Raw genomic sequence first — 24981 nt, 5'->3', positions numbered from 1 at the left:
TCTTTCCCATGAAACATTGATTGGTTCTTTTATTTGATATGTAAGCTGGAGGATAAACTTTTTTTGCATAACCTTTTTGTTCTTTCAGTGGAATTCCTTCATCTTTATGCAACAAATTTGTTCTCTTTGTGTATAAAGTGCGATTCAAAGTGCTACTGATGATTGTGACTCATGCATTCATGATAGAATGAATAAGCTGCACTTCCACAAAGGTCCGAAACACTCCCAGAAAATATAAAATTTGGTGTTGAAATACCAAACAAGTATTTATTTTAATTTATTATCTGAAAGTTCTCAGATGTGTTTGTTTACATCTTCAGGTGAGGCAGTTGCAGCAGGTGATGCCCTTTGCGAGATTGAGACTGACAAGGCTGTGGTTACCATGGAATCTAATGATGACGGCGTCTTGGCGAAGATATTGGTGAGTGAGCAAAAACACACATGGTGCTGTTCTGACAGAGATTAATAGAAATGTGAATTTATTTACAAAGAGCAGGCATCCTTGGGCCTTGGGTACTTTTTTCTTAGATAAGTTATTAAGTGGAAGGTCTGAGGATGTGTTTAGATGTGTGTGCAGTTCTTAATGTTATGTTACGGAATCATTTAAATAACGCAGGATATCATCATCTTTCAAGGCTCCTTCATTGATTTTGCTAATTGGCTGTGCTTCTTAAATAGCTTCCTCTTTCCAGTGACAGCAAAGCTTTGACAAGGTGACTGAGAACCTTCACAGACACTTTACTGACAAATATTTCTTTCTTTCCATCCCCCAAGTCTGGTAGCTGTATGAATTTTTAATAGGCTGTCAAAGACCAAGCAATCAGTTGTCTTTCATCAGTACTACACCACATGTTTTTTTTTTCTCTAAGAATGATGAAAATATTTTATCTCTATTGCTTTATTAATACATATTTGTGATTTAATGAATTTGTGCAAGGGGAATCTGAGGTAATTTCCTTATAATTTCAGCAAGATTTGCCTTAATTTAAAAAAAAAAAAAAAAAATTAGGAATAGTGGTTGGGTATTTTCTGTGTATGTTCCTGTAAATGCACAAAAGCCAAAATATTCTTTCATGTCATAAAGAGTGCCTTATGTAATTATTATACAACATGTCCTCTGGCTATGTAATTTTGGACATGCTCAAGTTGTAATGACGCCTGGGAGCAAGAGGGTTCAATTAGGCAATGTATTTGAAACCACAACAAAAACAAATATGCAGCCAGTTCTCGCAAGCAGATGTACTCACAAATATATACACAGATATACTGACAATTCAGAGTATACGATACACTAATTTTTTTTTAGTTAGAAATATATTTATGTTTTCATTTGGTTGCACTTTTTCACATTCACTTACTCCATCCTTGTCTTAGCCACTGTGGGGATGAAGTAGTTTCCATAGCAACCATCGAAGAATTGGGGGTAGGGGCTTTAGCTGGAGGAGAATGATGGTCTGCATTAGATAAGCCCCCAAGCTTTCGTTCTCTCGGTCTGTGACAAAGAACATGTGTATTGGAAAAACCAGCAGACTTTGGCGCCATTTCAGAGTTTTGTGTTTTGGTCTTAAAGTGCCAAAACAATATGGCACTTTGTCAGGGTCAGAGTGCATTAACACCTTAGAAGTGTAATTGTGGCTCTCCAAACACACAGTGGGTTTCTAATATATAGACTACAATAATTACCTGCAGCTGGTGCAATCCTGTACAGACTAAAGCAGACATGAAACTTGTGCACCACAGGGTTTATTTATGGGGGTCAAGTACTGCTATGGCACACTACCAATTTCCAGCCATCAGTCATGGATCCTGCTCGTGTTATGATATTGAACACTAGCACCGTGGATTACTGCATCTTATTAAGCGCTTACTGCTTTGCTCTACCCTGACCCTCGCACTTCAATCCTAAACTTAGTCAAGCGTACAATGACCCATCGACTCGTGAACTAACAAATATTTTTGAAGATAAATTCATGTTGGTCCCCTGTGTTCAGCAAATTGAAATAAAAGAGGCCTTGTCTAGAAATTAATTAAAAGGTGACAGATGGTATTTAAAAGTTGATTAGTTGGTGATTAAGACCAAAAGTAAATTGCAGGAAAGATTTAGAGGAAGATTCATGAATCAATGAATTGATAAGGATGTCCAAACATTCTGCAGCGCTAACCTGTCAAGTTTGTCATTTATCACCCCTCCACATGTGTGATTTTATGTGAAAGAGCTTAAATTCGACTGTCAGTCTGTTTGATAAGTCAAAGATATAACTGCCATCCTCTTTTTACATTATCTATCATGCTCTATTGATCAGGAGCAAACCTTGCCTTACTAACTAAACAAAACTGTCTCATTTTCTCTGTTATTTTTGTGTTCCTTTTCCAAGTAAACTGCTCATACACTGTATAATCAGAGGGTCCTTCTGAGCTTTGTGTTCATCTTCTTCTGTACACTGTGTATGCCAGTATAGACTATAACAATTTAAAAACAGACCTGAAATGGTTGTTATCAGGTAACGTATGTAAAACGTTGTACAGGTATAGCATCTAACAACTGTTATTTTGAGATTATTGTCAATAAGCTGTTGAAAGTCTCAAAGGGCTTGTATTGTTGTATAAAAATATTATGTTGAACGTTAAGCCTCATAAATGGTCTGGTTTTGTAATATCTTTAGCCGTGCTGAAGGTTTCATGAGAGGTCTCTTAAGGGCTCTATGTAAAATTTATACCTTCTTTCACTGGGCAGTAAGAATAGTGAGTGTCTGCAAAATCCTAAATTGCTGCACCATTGTAAGCTGTAGACATTATTGCCACGTGCTTCACTTTTTTCGCAGATAGCCTACTATGTTTTTTACACAGGTTATCCAAATGAATGAATGAATGAATGAATGAATGAATTTGTGTTTCTGTCTTGATACATTATGTTCTTTTATTTAGCCTACACATTGTAAGTTGTGTGTTTTTGTTTGCATGGAAAAATCCTTTTCATGATTGAAGATGAATAGCTGTGGAAATTTGCAGAACAACATATTTATTGGAAAACCTCTTTACATATTACCTCATCTTTCACCTCCCACTGGCCAGCAAGGGCGCTGTGGGGTCACTAAATGTGAAGAATAAGTCAAGCATAGGCTTAATGCACACTTATATAATGCTAAAAAAAATACATTTTCAACCTGTCATTTAAGGATTATGTTTTCCTTTAAAACTTTAATGTTTTACCATATGGGGCAGATTAGTAGATGTGAGTTAATATTACTTTTCTTTGTTAATCCTACTTTGTTTTTGCAAGCCTAAAGGAGAGGGGTGGATTATGTTTACAATGTTGGTATTATGATCATAGATTGCATTATTTAATTATTATAATTTTTAATTTTCTTTAATGACTATTTATTGTTCATCTATCTTTTTTGCATTTGGTCAGATTTTTTTTTTTTTCCCCTTAACTTACCCGTGGTCTTGTTGGATATTTAAGTACAACAACATGGGTAGTTCTTCATCCTCCTGATTGTCCTCCTTATCATATTGTGCTACATGTTTAGGGGCAGCTCAATAAGGACATATGGTTTGAAATGAGATCCAATGCACTAGCTGAGCACACTATGTTAAGCTTTGGCCTTTCATTTAGACTGATCAATATGTGAGGAACAACACCTTACACAGGCGCGGGAGAGTAGGAAAAAGCTTGATCTGGATTTGGATTACTTCATAAGAACATGGTAAATCAATGGTTGACAGCTTTGAAGAGCATAAGACACATCCTTGACGAACCTATTCCAGTAGATGTTGTTGTCACTGAGAAGGTGGCGTCATTTTCAAGGGATCCTCTAATAATTCCTGGCAGGTTCATCTGTTCAGTTACCACAGGTTAAGTGATGAATGTCACTTTCCCACTTTCACCTTCCCTTTATCTATTTCAAAATAGCCCTTCACCTGTGTTCTAGCAGTCTCCGCTGTAATTATGAAATTATTGAACCAATTTTATTAGTACACTTCTCTCTCTACAGATGGAAGAGGGTAGTCGCAACATCCGCCTTGGCACTCTCATTGCTCTCATGGTGGAGGAAGGGCAGGACTGGAAACAAGTAGAGATCCCCTCTTCAGATGTTGCACCTCCATCTGAAGCTACACCTGCTACAAAAGCAGTTGCTACCACGGTTGTGACCTCTTCTGCTCCCTCTCCATCTTCTGCACCAAAACCAGTCACATCAGGACAGTGAGTGTCACTTTCATGCTTTTGTTTTTTTTGTTCGTTTGTTTTGCTTAATCAAATGATATCTGTCAAATATTTAGTTTAATAAATCTGATGTAGAGTCCATAGACCTTTTATTCACTCTACAGAACAATCCTTTTTAACCCCTATTGGTTATATGACGAGTTTTTCCATGTGCTAAATGTGCTTACACAGTAGGCCATTGTGGTTTTTAGCACTCCAATTTGATCAAAAGTAGATAAAGAGATTCCGTAGCCTTAAGATACATAATGAATGAATGAGGTTATCTTTTCTTGTTTAGAGCACATTGTGCTGGTCGGATTGGATTTGCAGTATCTACCACCATGTAATATGCTGAATGAGATGATCTTTTTCTGTTCACATTTCAGAATGTCCCTATTTACACAATAAATACTGTTGTAAAAGGCAAAGGAACCACTCCCTGACAAACGGAACTTGTTTTGCAAACATTTTTTGCTGAGCACATTCTCATATTCAGATTTGAACTTTGGTAACATCACTGTGGCAGGGCCAAAAGGTCAAGCATGGATATATCTAGAGTGGAGATCTAGAGTGGAAAACAACATTGACAGTTAAAGACTTTTTTATGCATTATTTTTTTCAGTATAAATATTTTTAGATGTGAAGATTTTTTTTTTTTTTATTTCACTAAAGTTATCGTGTACATTGTTGCACTAGTTAAGTCAACCATATAACTGACTGTGTCTATAGAGCCCAAACGGTATTATGTATTAGCTGATACATCAGTATTGGCCTTTACAAAATCTGATAAATGAACAAGTAAAAAGTAAAAAAAAAAATATGGGGAAAAACACAATTCAGTCGTCATATTACTGGTGATCTTCCATAGTTTATCCACCAGATGGGACTCTACAAATTCCCTGTTGGCAGCACACGTCTGTATGCAGAAACAGAACAACCAGCTCTTTTGAGCAGAGCGCGCTCAGGGACTCATGAATAACTGGACGTAATAAATGTTAGAGAAATTTCTTTATCTGTTCATGTTTTTGTGCTAGAAACGAAAAAACATTGACTGATATGTCAGAAGAAAGATGTTAAATTACACTAGTCTTTATAGTTAAGCAATGGAGTTCAGTGTCACCACATGGTATTGGGTAAGCTGTCCCATGTAAAACTCATTTGAAGTTTCTCTGCAACTACCTTGAAGCTACCAGATGAGGTCTTTAAAACTAAAAGTTTTGCCACTCTCTCGTTTTCTTTTCCAGGTTACGTCTGAGCCCAGCAGCACGACACATTCTGGACACTCATGGTTTGGATCCAAAACTGGCCACACCCACAGGCCCTAGAGGAATAATCACAAAGGAGTAAGTGCCTAAATGACACAAGTTGTTTTTTTTTGTTTGTTTGTTTGTTTTTTCACTTAACTGGCTTAACTTTCTTTTGTCTTTTTCTTATTTTTTTGCAAGATATATCATGCTTAAGGCAAGCATATGGGATATATACCTTCCTATAATAATAAACATCTGTGCATCAGTTATGCTGGAGGTTGTAAAAAGTGCAAACAAGCTGTCAGGCTTATTTATGGTGGCAAATTTAAGACTTTTTTTTTTTCTTATTTTTGTTGAAGGTCACATAATACCCTTATAGCTTATGTTTTAATCTTTGACTTACGGTTGTTTGAGTGTTTGCACACAAACCTTGAGATGGCCAATAATTATTATGTTTGCTAAAATCTCTATAGATTCAGATGCTAGACATAATCATATGCAGGTCAGTCTGAAAGGTCAAGAGTTTAAAGTAAAATTATCAGTCTCAGTTTTTGCATGCACTGTACTCTGTTTGTTTACACTGTTAGTGGTGTATCAGCTTAAAAAGGATTGTTTGGTATGGTAATCAGTCACCATAATATTGCAGAATCTCTAAAGGAAGGAGATGTTAGAAGAACAGGTCAATGTGGACAGTAATGTTGGAGAAATTTCTCTAACATGGTTTAAAGTATCAGGTATTTAAATCTTCATGCAACAGAAAGTGGCAAACAGACAAGGATCTAATGGCTACCTGCTGTCAGTGGGGACTTGATTGAATGCTCTCGTTACCCAACTAACACCCTGCTGAGGGATCTCATTAAGAAACTTCTGTTGCCATAGCAACCCAGTCTCTGGGACACACTGGTGACCATAGAAACACAGACCATATGCTTTCAAGGGTGTGTATGTGTTAGACAGTAAGGGAAGTATGCACGAAGTCTTTTAAACTAAATGCTGTAAAGAATGATTACTCCTAGAACTAGGGTGGGTTTTTCTTTTCTCATAAGATAAACCTTCTCATAATTTCACCACTGTGATTTACGTTAAATGTTTTCAACATGTCACCAATTTTATTAACAAGTGAGTTTAAGGCTGCAAGAAAGCCTAGAAAACCTGTTAGGCACTTGTTTTGTTTTAGCAATCCCGTTCTGTAGATGTACATCTTGATCGCAAACTAAAAATCATATGTAAATGTTTCTTAACAACAAACAAGCAAGTACGATATGCTGTTCTACACTAGGTACATTTAGATATGTATTTTTAATACAAATCTACATTAATTTTCTAGGTTATAAGCATAGACATGCTGGGTGTTTTGTGTGTCAACATTTCAAGGTAAATTGTTCGATTAGTGATGCAGTTTTAATTGTATTTCATGTGGTTGCTCAGAGACCTCCTCTTTAAACCTTCAGCTGGGCTCCAGATTTGCTTGAATGCTTTAGCGGAATATTCACTTGATGAAACTTAAGCTGATCCTCAGAAAGGAAAGGCTGAGGCTGAAAACATATCAAAGGAAGAGGGACTCTTTTAATTAAAAATTAAAAGGCTAACCATCCCTCTGTTATTGAACAATGTGCTCTTCAAAGAGCAACCAGAAAATCAAAGCAAACAAGCAAAAAGCTACAAATACAAAGCTTTATTTCTAAGGCATTACCTAGCTGGTATCTACTAAAACTCTGCAGGCAAGGCTGTCACTGCCAGGGGTGATACAAAATATTGGTACAGAGGCATACTATGTTGTTTACTTAGTGATAATATCAGTAAAAGCTTGGGAGGCCCGGCCAGTTTGACTTACCAGACTTACAATTTCCCTACTCATTGTCGTGGGATTTACCAGCTAGAGGAAATGTTTAACAAGTGGTTTCTTTGCTTATGTTTTTAGCCCTTTACTTCCCATCAGTGACTTTTTTTGGTTGGAGCAGTATCACAGAAAGGCATATTCCAAGTATTTGGTATATATTTAGGAAATGAATAAATATTTAGGGAGACTAAAACCAAATGTTTTCATATCGCTTTGACATAAGCTTTGTACTTTCTTGAGTAAAAACAGACACAAATTCGCATTCAATTTCAGTGCTAGCCAGTTGTGGCGTAGAACGTAGAGCACGTTGTGTAACTGTCAGAAAGTCGGTGTGTTGGCAATATATTCTGCACGAGTTTCCCGTGATGTATCCATTAAAGCGTGAGTGTGTGAATGTTAGCTTAAAACGCACTTTTTAGAAAAACGTGATTGTGTGTGAACAGGTAATTGAGGCTTATAGTAAGAAAGCACTTTGAGTGCTGAAATAGATTAGAAAAGTACTGTGTAAGTACTGGTCAATAATCAAAAGCAGAGCTTTAAAACAGAAAGTGTAAAGGCAAATGCATTTTTTGCTCTTTTTCACCATTTTTATCACCATTGTCATTAACAACGATTGACTCGTCCAATGCTGTGACAGCTAATTAAAAACCAGCACCAGCTGTGTTTGCTATATTTTCACAACAGGAATATATTAACCCTGTGATAATCCAGGGGAGATATCATTTATGTTCATTTTGATTGCATTAGTGAAAAGGATAGCCAGTAATTCTGAAGCTTTCACATTGCTGTGCATTTGAAGTATCTTTAGTTTGGGAGGCCTATACTTTTAAATTTAACCCCTTTTTGATCTTGTTAACACCTAGATGTAAATCTACACCCTTTTTGTTACACCCTGAATTGTAAACAATATTCTAAACAATAATATTGTTAATAATATTGTTGTTTTATTTCTGAGTTTTGTAGTGGAAATGTGCTGTTTAATGTGTGCTTCTGCACTGATGTTATTTTTTAAAGCTGAAATCATTAAGAAAACGCTAGTCAGACTACACTACACTTATTTTTTGTAATACATCATTTTGATTCTCTCTGAATTTAAAAGCATTGATTTCTTTTTGTTTGTTTATTTTAAATTCATGATCCCTGCAGTGTGTTCAGACTTGTCTTTTCATGCGTGCATGTGAGTGCTGCTTCTGTGCCTTTTTAATATTCTGGTCACCTTCTCCTAGTCTTTCCACAGCTCCTTTTCCTTGGCTGTCAGTAATGATATAAATGGTTGGTCTGAAAAAGGCATGGCAGAAAGCCACATTTAAAAAAAAAAAAAAAAAAAAGAGGTATCTGCGGTGTCATCTTTTAGTGGCCCCTCCAGGTTGCTGTTGACTTGACTTGAATTTATTCAAGAACATAAAGGCTTTATTGATTCTTATATGGGACTTTCATAATACTTTGTGGTATTGAAATTGATAGCCCTCTGTAATCAATAAACACTCTCTGTCGTCCTTTGTGGTTAGCTGAGGGACTTGCAAACTGCCCCTTTCCCTCCACAAACACATACTTTTATAGGTAAGAGAAAGGGAGGAGTGAATGTGCCAGACGGAACAAATTGGCAGCTGTGGGGCTTTGGCTATTCCTAGCGCTATGCTAGGGGTGAGAGGCAGCTGGTCCAGACAAAAGACCCCTTACATATCCGATGAACTAGAACTAAAGAGCTAGAAACAAGTACACCTGATACCTGCTCCTTCCAGCTCTTACTAGTAGGATCAAAATTATCCAGAGCGGTTTTCTTAGTACCTCCTCTCTTTTATTGCCTTTCTCTTCCCATTTTAGTTCTTAGCATAGCAGTCTTTAATATCTTCAATCACTTTCTCTACAACCTTTATGAAACTGTAGGCTGTTAGAGAAAAATGTCCATATCATGCTCAGTGATTGATGTAATTATAGAGTAAAGATTCTGTGTTTAAGGTAATATTATTACCTCAAGTTTCACAAGTTGTCCAATTTAATCGGCTGTCTTGATTGTCTGATATTGCCCACAAAAGCCTTGCAGAACAAACGTATTGAGACTTTTTTTTTCAGTTTGAAACAGAGCTGCAAGGCCTGTAAATTGGAGGGCTGCTGAAGGCATGTGGCAGGACCTATGGCCTGGAGACTAATGTGGAACCATTCAATTTTGACTAAAAGGCCCAAAACAGCAACTTGATTTAAAGCTATATTTACATTTTTTTCATCCTGCCTTTAAATGCCTTCAGTTATTACATGGATTTTATTGTTTGTCCTTTTCAGAATTAAGTTTTTATTAATTCTAGTTTCTCGTGCTGTTTGTTAACTTTTGTAAACCAGGCACTCTTGTCTAAGGAAATGCTATTTGAATAAATTGCTTTAGCTTTTGCTTGCTTTAGCACATTAGCCACATGTTGGAAATTTTCATTTCCTGGGTTACCATAGTGACAATTCCACATCCACATTTTACATCTGCTTGTTCAAATGACTCCTCGAGATAGCGTGATTGTAATCCTTAACTTTAAAGGGTGAACTATGAGCCTTAATGAAGGGACTGTGTTATTATGTTGTATCAAGTTGGTGCAGGATGACTTGCAAGTTGTATACAAACAGTTCTTTAATGTGAATGCAGTGTTACATCAAAATAATTAGTATACAGCATTTGATAGTGTTTTTTTCATGGTTAAAGTCAGGCTGTCCATGACTCACTATGCTAGAGGGAAGTCCACTTAGACCAAAGGTTTTGAATAAGCTTTCCTGCAGTTGGCACCGGATCCTACCCGTGCTGATGGTGTTTGAGAATAACGGACGATTCTCATGACTCCTTTTCTCCAGAAGAAACTGAATGTTACCTTTCCAGAAATCTGACACAAACAAAAACCAGATGACTGTTACTTGTAGGGCAAATAGAACGATGTGGATGAATAATGCATTTTTATACTAACTTTAGTTATGTAAGTGTTGTTTCACACAGATGAAATTGTGTTAATAACAGTCAAGGCAGAGATAATGGCATTGGAGCACTTTTTCATGAAGAAGAAAATATTTTGATTTGTTGTTTACATAAAAAAATTAGGTCATTTGATAAATGAAAAAGAAAAGGGTTATTAGAAGTAATAAATGATGTCTGTTATCTCTTTAACAGGCTGGAACTGAAAATCAGGTGCAGTTCAACAAAGACTGAGTCAACTAAAGCTGAAAAATAATCATGTTTTTTTTTTTTTTTTTTTTTTTTTTTCTTCAAACGAAGCATGTTTTCGTTGTCTATTTGGATTGTCATGTGGTGCAATCATAAATATTGATAATTTTATATAAAGTTTTATCCTGAGTAGTATTTGACAAACTTCTGACCCAGTCCAATGTGTTTATTGTGCCTAGTTTGAGGTGTCTGGTTTTCCCTGCATCCAAAACAGTTTTGACACTCTTCCAGGTGGCCTCAGTGAATGGAAAATCACTAGGATTGCTGTTGAAGCTAGGCTAAGAGGAGCGGCAATGATCAGTGAGCAGTAGTATGGCTTCATACTTAGAAAGAAGAAAGAGATAAGGCTGAGATGGTTTGGTCATGTTCAGAGGCAGGATAGTGTATTTGTTGGACAAAAAGGTGTTGAATATGGTGCTTCCAGCTTCAGTGGAGGTTCGTGGATGTAGTTTGTTTTTTTGGTTTTTTTTCTTCTAAAAGTGTCTTTCTCACATTTAATGTTAAAATGGTCCCTTTTTTTTCTTAACAGGGATGCACTGAATCTTCTGAAAGCATCTCCTGCTCCCAAAGCAGTGCCATCTGTGGTAGCCTCAACTCCTCCAAGTCCCATCTCTGCTCCAGCAGCCAGTCCTCTACCTCCAGGAAGCAGACCAAACATACCTCCATTGTCTGTACCGGGAAAACCAGGAGCACCGGTGATCACTCCTCACACATCCTCTCAAAAATACTCTTACATGGCGCAGTTTCTATTTCGGGTCGTACTAAGAAACTGCCAGATATCATTCAGTCATTTGGGGATTTGTCGCTTTTGGCTAAGAGGATGTAATGGGATTGTCTCATCTCAATCACTATTTCTGCATGGTTAACTTTTACATTGCTGCTGTAGATATTTATCAGTTTCATTTGGTATAGTTAGTGGTATCCCGTAAGGTATTGCCTGTTCATCTCAAAGATTGAGGATTCTTTTTAACCAGCCATTAACTATCAAGGCTGCCGTCAACATTTATTCATTTCATGGGTTTTTGGAGTCATTAGCAGACACAGCAGTGAAGATGTGTCCACCATATCAGTGTTGGCTCTCTCAAAATGTCTTTTTTTTTTTTTTTATCCTTCACTGAATTATTTACCTCCCCTTCTTCCTCCTTCATATCTCCAGGGAACTTTCACTGAGGTTCCAGCTTCAAATGTCCGTCGTGTGATTGCTCAAAGGCTTACCCAGTCAAAGACCACCATCCCCCATTCATATGCATCCATCGACTGTGACATGGCTGCTGTCATGCAACTCCGCAAAGATCTGGCCAAGGGTAAAAACAATGAAATGAAAAAACTTGTCTTTTTATTAACACTGTTGTTGTCCTGCAAGTGGTATCTCCCTTAATGCATACTGACAGGTACATTTGTAAGACAGCTTATCTGTGAAGTTGTGGATTTCAGAAGATTAATGTGACGCTTCATTCAAGCATTCAGCTCGTAGTTCATGTCCGTTCCTGTGTTTCAAATCAATACACACATCTGTGTTCCACAGGGGTGGTGACTTTTGTTTTATGGACAGGTAAATTATTGTACTTGGCAAATGATTTAGCCAATTGTGAAGTTTAAATGCCTATCCATGAAGCAGTACCCCACAAGCAAGACCTGCAGTATATCTATGGCTGCAATAGAGCCCTATGCTCAGTATCACAGAGACAGTATGGCATCATAAAGAGAAGTAATTTAGACAAACTAAATCCAAAAAGGAATTGCAGTCAGTTTCTCTTGACAAAGGGCACAACTTGTAACTTTATTTCTGTTTGCTGTGCTTTTTGTTAAGCATCAACAGTATCACTATGTTTTGTGTACTTGCCACATTTTACTTACTCAGCATGATGAGTGTGCACATGCTGTATGGATTCTTAAGAGGGGATTTGTGAATGGCTGAAGTTGGATTCACAGGGCTGACTTCTACTGATGAGATCTAGGAAAGAGCCATGTCTACCAAAGCCATTTCTTAATTTTCTACAGCATAGTATTAATACTTAAACATGTTTAATCTGTTGTTGTGTACCATGTGATAAATGACAGTATTACTGAATTTTAAAAAAATGCTATTAAAGGCCTCTAAATACAAGTCAAATTTATTTATATAGCACATTTAAACCAATAGCCGTTGACCAAAGTGTTGTGCATTTCAAATAATCAAGTGACATTTAAGAACTGAAGTATAAAATGAGAAAACTTGAGTAAGAAATGACAAAATAAAGGTAGTCAGAACTGAAAGCCAAGGAATAAATGTGGGTTTAACAGTAAATGTAGGGGCAGTGAATACCACAGGGAAGATAGATTGTTACAATCTTATAATTTTAAAAAAAAAAATACACACTATACACATTGAATACTGTAAGTCTGATGCAATTCTAATATCAAATGAAGCATTGATTGAAACTAGCAGTGTGGTCATTACTTCCTCAGCTTCACAACCTTCCCTAACAACGGTTATTGAGCAAACAGCTACTGCTTGTGAAACAGAATTTTGGGTGTGTAATTTGAAGGACAGTTTCCACTACAAACCATTCACTTTTGCACATAAAAAGAAAAATATCTATCCTTAATGGCTTGATTTTCTAAATGGATCCTGTGACTACTTCAGGACATTTTTTCATGTTGATTAAGTAAGAGTACTATGTCAGATTCCAATTTTAAAACACTTAGTTTAATGCTGTGTCACGTAATTGGCCTTATTTAGCTCAACTTTTCAGCACAGTCAAACAAACAGTAAATCTCTTTGGGTCCTGTCTCTGTGATAGAGGAAATGGGATGGCCATTCCAGACCTATTAGCAAGGTTGTGTGTGTACGGAGGGATTCTCTCACCGGTTGTTTTTGTGGACTCTCATTGTTCTCGACCAGTGCGATTTCACGGTTAGCTCATTAATCATACTGCTCACAGCATTCAGAACTGTCTGGTACTGCATTATTGGCCACTAGTAAAAGTTGGCTCTGATGCCAAGCCTGACTGCCCCAATGTGTGTTACACATCAAGCAGGGAATGAAGCAAATTCGCATCAGTGAGTTTGGCATAGAGGGGCCTCTTCTGATCAGCTGGAGTGAACAACAACAATATATTGCATTTTTCCCTATGCAATAGCATGTGTAATGTCATGCACTTGCAGTTTGTTTACATGGAAATTAATTCATTTAGAATTTCCCCTCTTTAACTGAATGTTTTTTGATAACTGAAACATTGCAGGTCTTGTACAAGATACTCGACTTTCACTGTGCCTTGGCATTTGGAACCATAGGTTTTTAGCTTATCCAGCTTTCCGCTTGGCTTAGATCTGATAATAATAAGCAGAGATTAGGTTATTCTCATAAATCCTCCTTTGTCCTTTCAGAACAGATTAAAGTGTCTGTTAATGACTTCATCATCAAGGCAGCAGCTGTTACACTCAGAGTAAGTACTCCTCATTTGTTGTCATTTGTTCCTTCAGTGTGTGTAATTGCTAAAGATGGGTCATCTGTTCATCTCTAACCCTGTATTTTTTAGAACATTGCAGTGTTATCCATAACTTTAATCTCTTCCAGTGCTCAATAAACCATTTGGACACATGTGTCTAAGATGTGTTGTTAGATTTAAAGAATATGTGCAAGGCATAGGACGTTGTGGACGATGTGGCCCTCCTGGTAATGTAGTTATTCCAGCAACATTTCATAAGAATATAATGACTTACTTATTTTACACTCTAAAATACTATTTTATTATATTAATATAAAATATTGTGTCACATTATTGCCACTTCCCATCCTCATTTTCAAGTAAATTTCATGGCAAAGACACACACATCTACACACTTCCACTCGACACTCTCTCTCCCTTTCTCTCTCTGTCACACACACACTCCCCCCACAAGAAGAATGTTGATTTATGTACCCAGTTTTGAATTTTTGTGTTCCAGATGATTGTTTTTTTTTTTCTTACAGGTGCGCCAATTGGTGATAAATGCACTTCTGTTTGCACTCTATCCTTTTATTATGACTTCCTGTCGTGCCTTAGATGTTGTCATATTCTATGCCACATAATATGTAATAACTTTAATAACACGAATAGAAATGAAGAAATAAAAAGATGAACCCTCAACGAAAGGAACCTACAGAGAATTTATAGAGCTAATGTCTGTGCAGGTTCTCAGTCATCCAGGTCATTGTAGTCTAAGGAGCTTGGAAAGAAAAGCGTCTGGACTTCTTTAAGTTGCTTGAAGATGTTTCACCTCTCATCCGAGAAGCTTCTTCAGTTCTAAGAACAAATGGGTGAGAGTCCCAGATTTAAGCCCCATGGGAGTGTCACCCCAAGAGGGACAATGGACCCCCTTATGATCCTCTACCTAATTACACGAGCCGAAGTGTGAAAATGGTAGGTGTAGGTCACAATCAGCCAATGTTTTGGGTGAGCTCATTGTGAAACCTAGCCCCACCCTATCATATGATTTCCTGAGGTCAGATGACCCAGGATATGAGTGGGCGTTAAGGCATCTGGGAAGGGATCTCAACACTGGATTGTAGATTGCAGACAGTTGGTGTCTGCCATCTAAACACAAACCTAAACAGAAACTTAACAATGTACTGTATGCTGTACAGTGTAGCGAGGAATGCTCAGACCTCCATATTGGAGAGACCAAACAGCCACTTCATAAACGCTTGGCACAACATAGCAGAGCCACCTCCACGAGACAAGACTTGACTGTCCATCTGCATCTAAAGGACAAAGGTCACCCTTTCAAGGATGCCAATGTTCATATTTCATATATTTTGGACAGAGAAGACTGATGGTTTGAAAGAGGAGTGAAAGAGCCATCTATGTCCACTGTGAACGACCATCTTTGAACAGAGGCGGTGGCTTACGACACTTAACTGTCTGCCATCTATAATCCAGCTTTGAGATCCCTTCCCAGATGCCTTAACGCCCACTCACATCCTGGGCCATTTGACCTCAGGAAATCAGATGATAGGGTGGGGCCAGGTTTCACAATGAGCTCACCCAAAACATTGGCGGACAGTGACCTACACCCGTTTTCACACTTAGGCTCGTGTAATTGGGTAGAGGATCATTAGGGGGTCCATTGTCCCTCTTGGGGTGACACTCCCATGGGGCTTAAATCTGGGACTCTCACCCGTTTGATCTTAGAACTGAAGAAGCTTCTCGGATGAAAGGTGAAACATTTTCAAGCAACTTAAAGAAGTCTAGACGATTTTCTTTCCAAGCTCCTTAGATTATAGAGCTAATAAGATAAGATACCTTTATTAGTCCCACAAGGGGAAATCTTGAAAAAGCAAAATGTGTTTGGCACAATAGTGAATTCATATCTTAATTCTGATTGCAAAAGCTACCAAAGCAACACAGGCACTGTCACATTCACTGTGTTTTACTGTTGGTCTAATGTATTTGTGTACCTCTCAAATGTCAAGCTCATTTGCATTACCACTAATATTTTATTATAGGGGCTCCACTTCTGATGAGTATTTGTTAAAAACACTCAAAAGATTCCCAGTTTAGAGCAGGAGGAGATACAAATTCAGCCTCAGGGGATCACAAACTAATGGTCTTCTAGTGCCAGTCACAAGCCCAGATAAAGTAGGAGGGCTGCATCAAGAGTGAGAGTGTAAGTGAGTGTAAAATCTGTGCCAAATCAAATATGTGGATCCGTAGCAACCTCTGTAGAAATAAGGAAGCAGCTTAACACACCTCAACTGAAGAGAGCTTATCTCTTTTTGTCTTGATTTATCCCTGATAACATGAGGACATGAGGTGACCTTTGACTCCTGTTTCCTAGGAAATGCCAGAAGTGAATGTGACGTGGTCTGGTGATGGAGCCCGTGCACTTGATTCAGTGCATATTTCTATTGCTGTGGCGACAGACAAAGGTCTCATTACTCCAATCATCAAGGATGCTGCAAACAAAGGAGTCCAGGAGATCTCATCTAATGCTAAGGTAAAGAACTGGAAAATAAAAGAGTTGAAGGCAAAAAACAACTATGTGTAATCATTGTTCTGACATGCTATGAGTTAATGTGAGATTTAGACTTGACTGGACCCTAACAGATTCTGGCTGGAACTTAATTAATTCAGAGTAGCATCATTCAATCCTCATTTCCACTCCTTCAGGGAACAGAAGTTGTAGTAATAACATTGTGTTTCCTTGGAGTTGATTCACTCATCACAACAAATACATTACGGAGTATATGTACACGCCCTGTAGAGTAGCCACTGAACCAGTGTCAGAGCACCAGTAATAGATCTGAACAAGAGTGTGGTAATGACTTACTAGCTACAATACAAATATCATTCACAGAAACCTCCTTAAATAGGGCTCATGAGGTTGCCCTGGTGGACTATGCTGTCACTCCCTGAGGCAAAGGCAAACCTTTGGTGCTAGGTTCAGTGGAGGTTCAGTGGGGCAACCCCTGTTTAGACAGTCCTTTACCTCTAGCTGAATTAACATAGCAAATAAACAACTGGTCATATTCGGAGTGCTGTCAGTGAAGGTACGTAGCACACACACCAGACACAAGACAAGCTCCTCTATTCCTCATAGGGGGGAAGTGAGAAAACGGAGAATCTCAAAATCCATAGAGTGCAGTGCCACGTGCAGACGTTGTTTTCTCCATGTGGTGGTTAGTTCTGAAACAAAATCTGGGAACATGGGCAGATGGTTTTTGACCATTGTGTACTCTGGAGCTTGGAAAACCCCTTGAAAGATGATGTTTCCTGAACAGAATATTTCTTCTTTTCTTGCTTTGATAAAAATAAATAAATGCAAAGCAAAAAGTACTGCATGGAAAAGTCCAAATTAGCACTCTGGGCAACCTACGCACCAGCTCAGTGGTGGTGGCTAAAACAGTATTTGAAGTTAAGTTAGCATCAAGTCAGCAGATAGCAGAGCTAACTAACCAGATGAACCTGATATCTCCCAAGTGTTGTACAAAGTTAATCAACTGAAAAGGAGAAGCACTTTATATCTAATATAAAGGCCAGTAGATTTGGAATTTGATTTTTGATATCTGGAGAAGAGATCGATCAGATATGGTATATGAAGTAAAAATGGTCTTTTTTTTTGTTTGTTTCATTTTTTGCTTTCTCATAAACACCTGGGAACAATAATTTGTTTCCAAGGTTGCTCTGAAAATGTAAAGCACCAAAAAGATACTTAATGAAAAGAGCCACACACTTCTATCAAAGACGCATGCATCACAAATCGATGAATTATAAATGACTTTGAAATAGACGATGATAATAAAAAATATAATGTTTGACATGTAAAATTCCCTAAAGTTCAGAGCCTGTTTTTATGACTGTCTTATCTTTGTACACATTGATGTTGGATTCATCAGCTACCAGTCATAAAACCTGAAAATGCAAAACTCTTTCCATAATCAAGAAGTAGAGCTGACTTTTAGAACACTTATGGCTCTAATGACACAGTGTTGCTTGCACATTATCGACATCACAGCTCAGTGTCAGCACATGTAACCTTAGCTGTTGCAGTGACAGTGGTGGAAACCGTATTAGTATAATAGCATTTGTTCATGCAAGAGTGCTAATTTAAACTTGAGAGGGGTGAAAGTACGTTTGATTCACGGTGCATATCTGTGTATGCCAGTGATAGTCAGCAGGTGGTTGGATTTAGCAGTGGGTGTGTGATTAGGTTTTAGACATACTATTACTGTAACTGCCTAAACCCATGTGATCAGTTTTTGCAACAAATGTGATTGCTCAAGATCGGGTGCTTCTGTTTGTGTTGACTTTCACTTTGACTTTGACTACCAAAACCAGAGGTGAATATGTGTAAACAGTTGTGTACACAATACAATTTTACATTTTTCATCAACCTATTGAATACACATAGCTGCTTGCTTTGAAATATGTACATGTATTATTATATAGTTTGTCTCCACTGGCTGCTGTGGTGGTCCAGCTCAGACCAGAAGCGCTGCTATGTTTGTTAAACACTTTTGCATCACAAACAGTTCCTTTTTTATCTTTTGTTCCTTTTTGCGTTCCTTCCTTTTTCATTATATTGAAAAACAATTGTTTTCGTTTGTTTTTTTTTCTTTAGAGAACTAAAATTAAAGTGGTCAAAGTGTTCTGTTCTTTCTAATTATATTGCTAATGATTTGTTGTGACTCCCAGAAGACAATGTATTACTTTTATAGTGATTGTCTTAACCTATTTTGATTATTTTAGTTCAAATAATGTAATATTTGTCAGTTGTTCAGATGCCAGATCAGAATGTTTCAGTACTAACATACTTGCATACACAACAGCTGCTTTAAAGCATGAGTAGTAACACTGCACACATGTCACTCCACCTAAGCCTTCAAAATGCTCTTTACCACCCACAGCTATTCAATTTATTTGTGCTGCTGCTTTGAGGTAAATGTGCATTTGCTGGTTTTCATAGGTCTCGAATTAAAATTAACACAATGTCTGAATAGAGCACTGCTGGCCGTTGATTTGATGCAGAGGAACATGACTGTTTTTGCACTTAGGGCTCTTATCATAATTGTACCGACCATACTCTATTGTGTCTTGTGAGTCACTCTCAAGTTTCCGTGATGGTTATATCCCACCATTAACCTTTTAAGAACATTTCTATTCAAATAAGCCAATAACTTAGAAGAAGATAAGTTCAGTGCTACATTTTAACAATAAGCTCTTCATTATTTCAACACAGTCTGTGGTATAATGTGGAGCATGTACTTTTATAATGTTTTACTGCTTGATATCACCATCCCTTTTTGAGAAGGTTGAATGAGCCATGTGTTTGCACTAGAAACAATACCTTTTTCACGCTTTGTTTCTCAGTTATATTGGGTTTTCTCCAAGCTTTTCAGACAGCATTCATGCTGTGAGAGAGCAAGGATTCGCATAACCTAGCTGAACTAATGTATTACCAGATGCCTCATCTGCAGTTCTGGGTGCTTTTCATTCCCGTTTCTTTAATTTACCCATGCACATTAGGATAGTAATTTATTTCTGTGAGGACCATGGTGAACATTTTAAAAGTGCAATTTCAGTTTTGAATTCCATTTGCGTTTCTTTATTCTGTCTTTTCGTTTTTTTCAATGTCAGACATTGATTTTAATATTATTTTCATTAGTTGTGTGGATGCCCTCAAGGGCATTGAGTTCCTGTTTCTCTTTATTCTTTATCCTTTATCCTTTATTCTTGTCGCTTCCGTACGTTTTTTGCACCTTAACTACTCCCTCAGTTTTCAGCCGATTTTCTCAGTTCAAACTCTAAACTGTTCTGCTCTTTCCGGCTATATCTTTTGGTGTTTATTGCTATTATACTATTTAAAATATTACACTTTTTTCCTTTAATTTGTCCCATTGAAATGAATGGAAAACTTCAGAAATTCTGCTACAACTTTCTTGTTTTTGAAACTTAACTACATGCTCATACTTTCACATAGAAACACCATTCAAACTTTAAAACGTTCTCAAATGATTGGGCTATTCCTGTGTGTTTCAGCTTTTTCATATCTGTTACCGTTTTCATTTAATGCCTCTTTAAGTTTTCAGTTGCAGCTTTGTGATTTTTCACAAAATACATGCGTTGTTATGGTTGCTATGCAATTAACTCAGAGTGCTCGTCCGTTCTGAATTTTCTCTTCATGTCTGAACAACTTCTTGCTACTTGCTCAATTTCCACTCATCCCCCACAAATTATACATCAAAATGTAGGTATTTTTGCTGGCTTTAAGACAGTGTCACTATAATTATTGTGTGAGTTACGGTTTTTTCACAATTTGCCTCGAAGTGACACAAGGTCTCAAAACTCCCCATTCAAAGTCTATGGGGAGGTTGTGAAACTCAGAGCTGAAATACTGAAACTGAAGGCATTTTCAAATCGTCATTTCTCCTTAACGAAGCGAAGTTAAGACATGGGGCTTGTGCCAATTCATCTTCAGACAGTGCTGACACTCACGGTCTAAGCAGTTTTTACAGTCATCTTACCGTTGAGCCATAAATTACGTTTGTTTGAGGGGTGGAAATCTGTCCTCCTTTCATTTTTCAAACTCCGAAAATGAATCCGTTTCTTCTCTCGTCATATCTCCGCGACGGAGTTACAAAGAGCTATGAAAATCGCAGTCAAAGTAAACCAAAGTCCGCTGATTCACCCAGTACAAGAATTATGCTTCTATCCCACCTAGTTATTGAGTTACACGACGTTTTGTAACTCCAAAAAACGGCGTTTTTCGCCTCTTACCGCGATCTAATTCTGACTGCTCATCACCCTGTTTTCCAGGCGTCCCGGGCTCTTTCCCAGTGGCGCAGTTGGTAATGACACGGGTCTGAAGCCCAAAGGTCGTGGGTTCAATTCCACCTTGTCCACATGTTTTCTTCCACTACAAATTAATACACTATCACAGACCTGTAATTCATATTGATAATTTATTACAATTCGGCAACATTTTATGATTTTGGCAGCTTTTCTAATATGGATCTCAGATTCTTGTTAACGCTCCATGGCAGAAATACATACAAGTACACACCCTGATGAAGCAGACAGAAGCAGTACCTCTGATTGGTGGACTGAAATTGAGCAGAACCAGGTTGTTCTGCCTCTTTTCACCAGAAAGTTCAGTGTTTTCTCGGCCTCTTCTGCTGTTTTTAATAAGAATTTTCAGCTTTTTCACCTTTTTTCAGGTATATGAGAACCAGTTTGGCTCAGTGAGATGAGTATGAGATGAAATTCTACTGATTTACCTCTTTTCTGCCAAATTGTCAAAGGAGCTTGCAAAGAAAAGCGTCTGGACTTCTTTAAGTTGCTTGAAGACGTTTCAGGTCTCATCCGAGAAGCTTCTTCAGTTCTAAGGTCAAATGGTGGAGAACTGAAGAACTGAAGAAGCTTCTCGGATGAGAGGTGAAACGTCTTCAAGCAACTTAAAGAAGTCCAGACGCTTTTCTTTGCAAGCTCCTTTGACTACGATGACCTGGATGCCTGAGAACCTTCACAGACATATTTTTCTGCCAAATCTTCAAACATTTCACCTCTTATCAGCATAATTCTCAGCAGCTTCTGCTCTTTTCAGCAGAATTCTGCTCATTCACCTCTTTTCAGCAGAAATTCTGCTTATTCACCTCTGCTGCAAAAATTTTCAGCCTTTTCACCTCTTATCAGCACAATTCTCAGCAGCTTCTGCTCATTTCATCAAAACTGTCAGTCTCTCCACCTCTTCTTTGTGAGAATGAGCTTGCCTTAGTGAGACAAGTGGCTACCTTGAGACCAAAAGGGCCAGGTTCGAATCCTGCTCAGGGCTACATTTTTTTTTTCACCACTTTTCAGCAAAAATTTCTCCGTCTTTACCCCTTTCAGTAGGATTTTTTGCTATTCACCACTTTTCAGCAAAAAAATTCTGCTTGTTCACCTGTTTTCTGCAAAATTTTCAGTTTCTTCACCGCCAGACAACTTTTTGCAATTTTTTAACTTTTTCAGCTTTTTTCAGCAGACGTCTTACGCGTTAAGGCATCCACACAGCATTTTCGCAGGAAATGCAAATTTTTCTAGTTGCATTTGTGAGGAGCTGAACCTTATTAGGAAAACATTCTTTTCTGTATTTTGTGTTGCAGACTGTACAATAACTAAAAGTTAATTAGTACTGCACATGCTTATGGTTTTATCTACATTTCCAAGTCTGTTGTGTATATCACACATGTATTCTGGCTATTGTGTATTTGATCTATTTTATACATCAAATGTATTTATTTCTTTAAGAATATCCATCTTGTGTTTTTATAGGCTCTGGCCCAGAAGGCTCGAGATGGGAAACTGCTTCCTGAGGAATACCAGGGAGGCTCATTTAGGTAAAGTCATTATTATAGTCAGTATTTTTACCAGGTTTTCCTTTTTATTTTTAGTACTGCTGTCTCAGTTAATTGCTATTCAATATACTTTTTTGTAATGTGTCAAAAAGTGGTTCCTGTGATCTATTAATACTATTTCCCCAATGTTCCTTTGAAACTCAGTTATAAGAATAAGCCATTATACATTTCCGCATTTATGATTAAAATCTGGTTTCACAGTGAGCCAATATATTATGCATATTCTACATTTCGTGTAAGCCTGAGCTGAATGTGTTCTTGGGCGACAAAGACCATCAGTTACTGTTCATCAATTGCAGAAGTGTGAAGGAGGGGGGCTTTTTAACTCATTAGAATTAATGGTGTCATTTAGAAACAAATGGGGTTTCTGTGTCAGGCAGAAGCAATGGATTCCTACGGAGACCACTTTCTTCGTCCTCCTGAGGATATACATTATGTCTATATCCTTCACCTATTAGTTTTTCCATTCCCCTGAACCAGAACTCCCATTAATGCAAACATCAGAAAGCCCTCAGGTCATTTTTGCACAATATTTAGGGGCAGTTCTTGAGCTGAATTTTTCTGTAGTAATCTTAACTGCTTAGCGTTTTATTTTAGCAGCTGTCTATCAGATGTTGACAAAAAGTCATTCATTAAAAGTGATAATATTCTTTTTTCTTTTTTTTCTTTTTTTGTTTTTAACCTAAATAAATTTGTTTTATAGCCACTAATGCCTGCTTAGTTTTTATTTATCGTCTTGACCTTTTATTATCTTCAGCTAACTTTGACGTGCTAATATGCGTGCTATCTTTTTCTCTTTTTATCCCACAGTATATCTAACCTAGGGATGTTTGGAATCAGTGGCTTCAGTGCTGTGATTAACCCGCCTCAGGCATGTATCCTTGCTGTTGGGACGTCCAGGGCTGAACTGCACCTCTGTGAGGATGATCAGACCCTATGCACCAAGCAGCTGATGACAATTACATTGTCCAGTGACGGGAGACTAGTGGACGACGAATTAGCATCACGGTTTCTTGATAAATTTCGAGCCAACCTAGAAAAACCACAACGCATGGCCCTGGTGTGAAAAAACAAACAGAGAGAGCTTTATAAAAGGCACTTTATAGATATAGGAAGAAACACCTACATGACAAAGCCTGGCTCATGGTTTTCACAGCCAGAGAGCTCTTAAACGGTTGGTTTCCAACTAAGGCTTACAGAGTTAGAATTGTACATAATTAAAAGTTCATTTTTTGGACTACTTCTGACTGATGATCAACCAGGCTTTGTGATGGAGGAGTTATGGGGACTCAGCTAGAGTGGAGGAACATTCTTGGTGCCAAATTACCAAGAAAAAGATTATTCTGCCACACTAGTGTTGTGTACATAAAGTGTTTCAAGTCCAGCTCAACTGCTGTTTCGCAGTCAAGTGTATCTGCTCGATGTCACTGTTGGTAAACATGCAAATAGTTCTCTCAAAACTTCACTATACATTTCTACAACAAAGCTATACATTACTGAACAATACAACTGGCAGTATAATTTCCATTTAGATTGCAAAACCCACGTAAAATGGTTTCTGTTACAAAATGTAAGAATCTAATTGATTTATTATTAATTTTCCTATTAATATGTTTTAACTTATTTAAAATCAACTACACTGGAGAACAAGTCCTTCAAATTCAGCTGTATACAAATCAAGGTTGCCAATAAAACACATTGTTCAGTCTTAAAATGTTTGTGTGTGTGTGTCATTAATGTTTTTTCTTGATTTTCAGAAAGTAGCAGATTCACAAACTGGATTACACAAGTGTGTGTTTCTGTATAATTAGAATCCAAAGAGATTACATAGTAATTATTTTTTAAAAGCCAATTAGGATAATTTGCTGGGTTGAGTGTACAGGTCAGGTTCTGATGGCAGATGCTTATCTTTGCTTTAAGCGTGGGAAGAACAGCTGTCTCTTTATATACTACCAGTAAGACAAAGCTTATCCTAAATATGCAAAAGCATATTCTAATATTTTTAAAGCAGGAGGAAAAAAGCTGTGGTTTCAAACATCCACTGTGGGTTAGATTTCCATTTTATCCACTATCAGCCTTGAAAGGGTTAAAAAAAACCCCAAAAAAAACGGTTGCCTTGCACCTGTTCAGCTGAATTCAGATAGATTTTAAGTCTGAATGTAAATTACCCGAGGTGAGTTGTGGAATAGGCAGGTTGCAACGGTACCAAAGCAGACTTGATTTGATGTTGCTATGGCCAGGATTAAAGACAGAGGGGGGGGGAATTCAATTTTATTTATATAGCGACAAGGTGTAGGCTGCTGGGGGATTCCCAGCAGCCTACACCTATCGTGGCATAACTAATGGAGGATTCAGGAGAACAGTGAACACAAACTCTAATACCAGCCTTTCCTTTCTCATTTTTCCTTCACTGCAAGTCTTCCGGCCCTTTACAACCTTTTCCTAATAACAAGCAAGGACATTTCGTGCTATGGTTGCTGTGGCATCAGATTGAGAGGGAGACATAGACACAGAAAGGGGTACTTAGGAACAGGGGGTTGGTTGGCATAGCCCAACTGTTTTATCCACTATGCTCACCTCTGCACACACACTCCCTTTCATTAGTTACCAAGGCAACAGAAAATGCACTTAAGCACA

At 37.7% G+C, this 24981-nt stretch overlaps 1 protein-coding gene across 2 annotated transcripts in view; it reads left to right on the top strand.

Moving 5' to 3' along the window:
* The window catches only part of pdhx (pyruvate dehydrogenase complex component X), a 30452-nt gene extending 6400 nt beyond the window's left edge, over positions 1-24052 (top strand). For both annotated transcript variants that reach the window (XM_085461421.1, XM_085461422.1), the window contains exons 4-12: positions 321-421; positions 3996-4204; positions 5449-5547; positions 11017-11182; positions 11644-11791; positions 13857-13915; positions 16290-16448; positions 22262-22326; positions 23155-24052. In XM_085461421.1, the coding sequence (XP_085317547.1) occupies positions 321-421; positions 3996-4204; positions 5449-5547; positions 11017-11182; positions 11644-11791; positions 13857-13915; positions 16290-16448; positions 22262-22326; positions 23155-23410 (1262 nt within the window). In that variant the 3' untranslated portion in view covers positions 23411-24052. The remainder of the gene's footprint in view (positions 1-320; positions 422-3995; positions 4205-5448; positions 5548-11016; positions 11183-11643; positions 11792-13856; positions 13916-16289; positions 16449-22261; positions 22327-23154) is intronic.
* The last annotated feature ends 929 nt before the right edge of the window (positions 24053-24981 follow it).

The sequence above is a fragment of the Copadichromis virginalis genome, linkage group LG7 (genome assembly GCF_057382275.1).
Source record: "Copadichromis virginalis isolate Kocher_CV1m ecotype Utaka linkage group LG7, C_Virginalis_male_GT1.1, whole genome shotgun sequence".
In the NCBI taxonomy this organism is placed as follows: domain Eukaryota; kingdom Metazoa; phylum Chordata; class Actinopteri; order Cichliformes; family Cichlidae; genus Copadichromis; species Copadichromis virginalis.
This window is presented reverse-complemented; position numbering and strand designations above follow the sequence as displayed.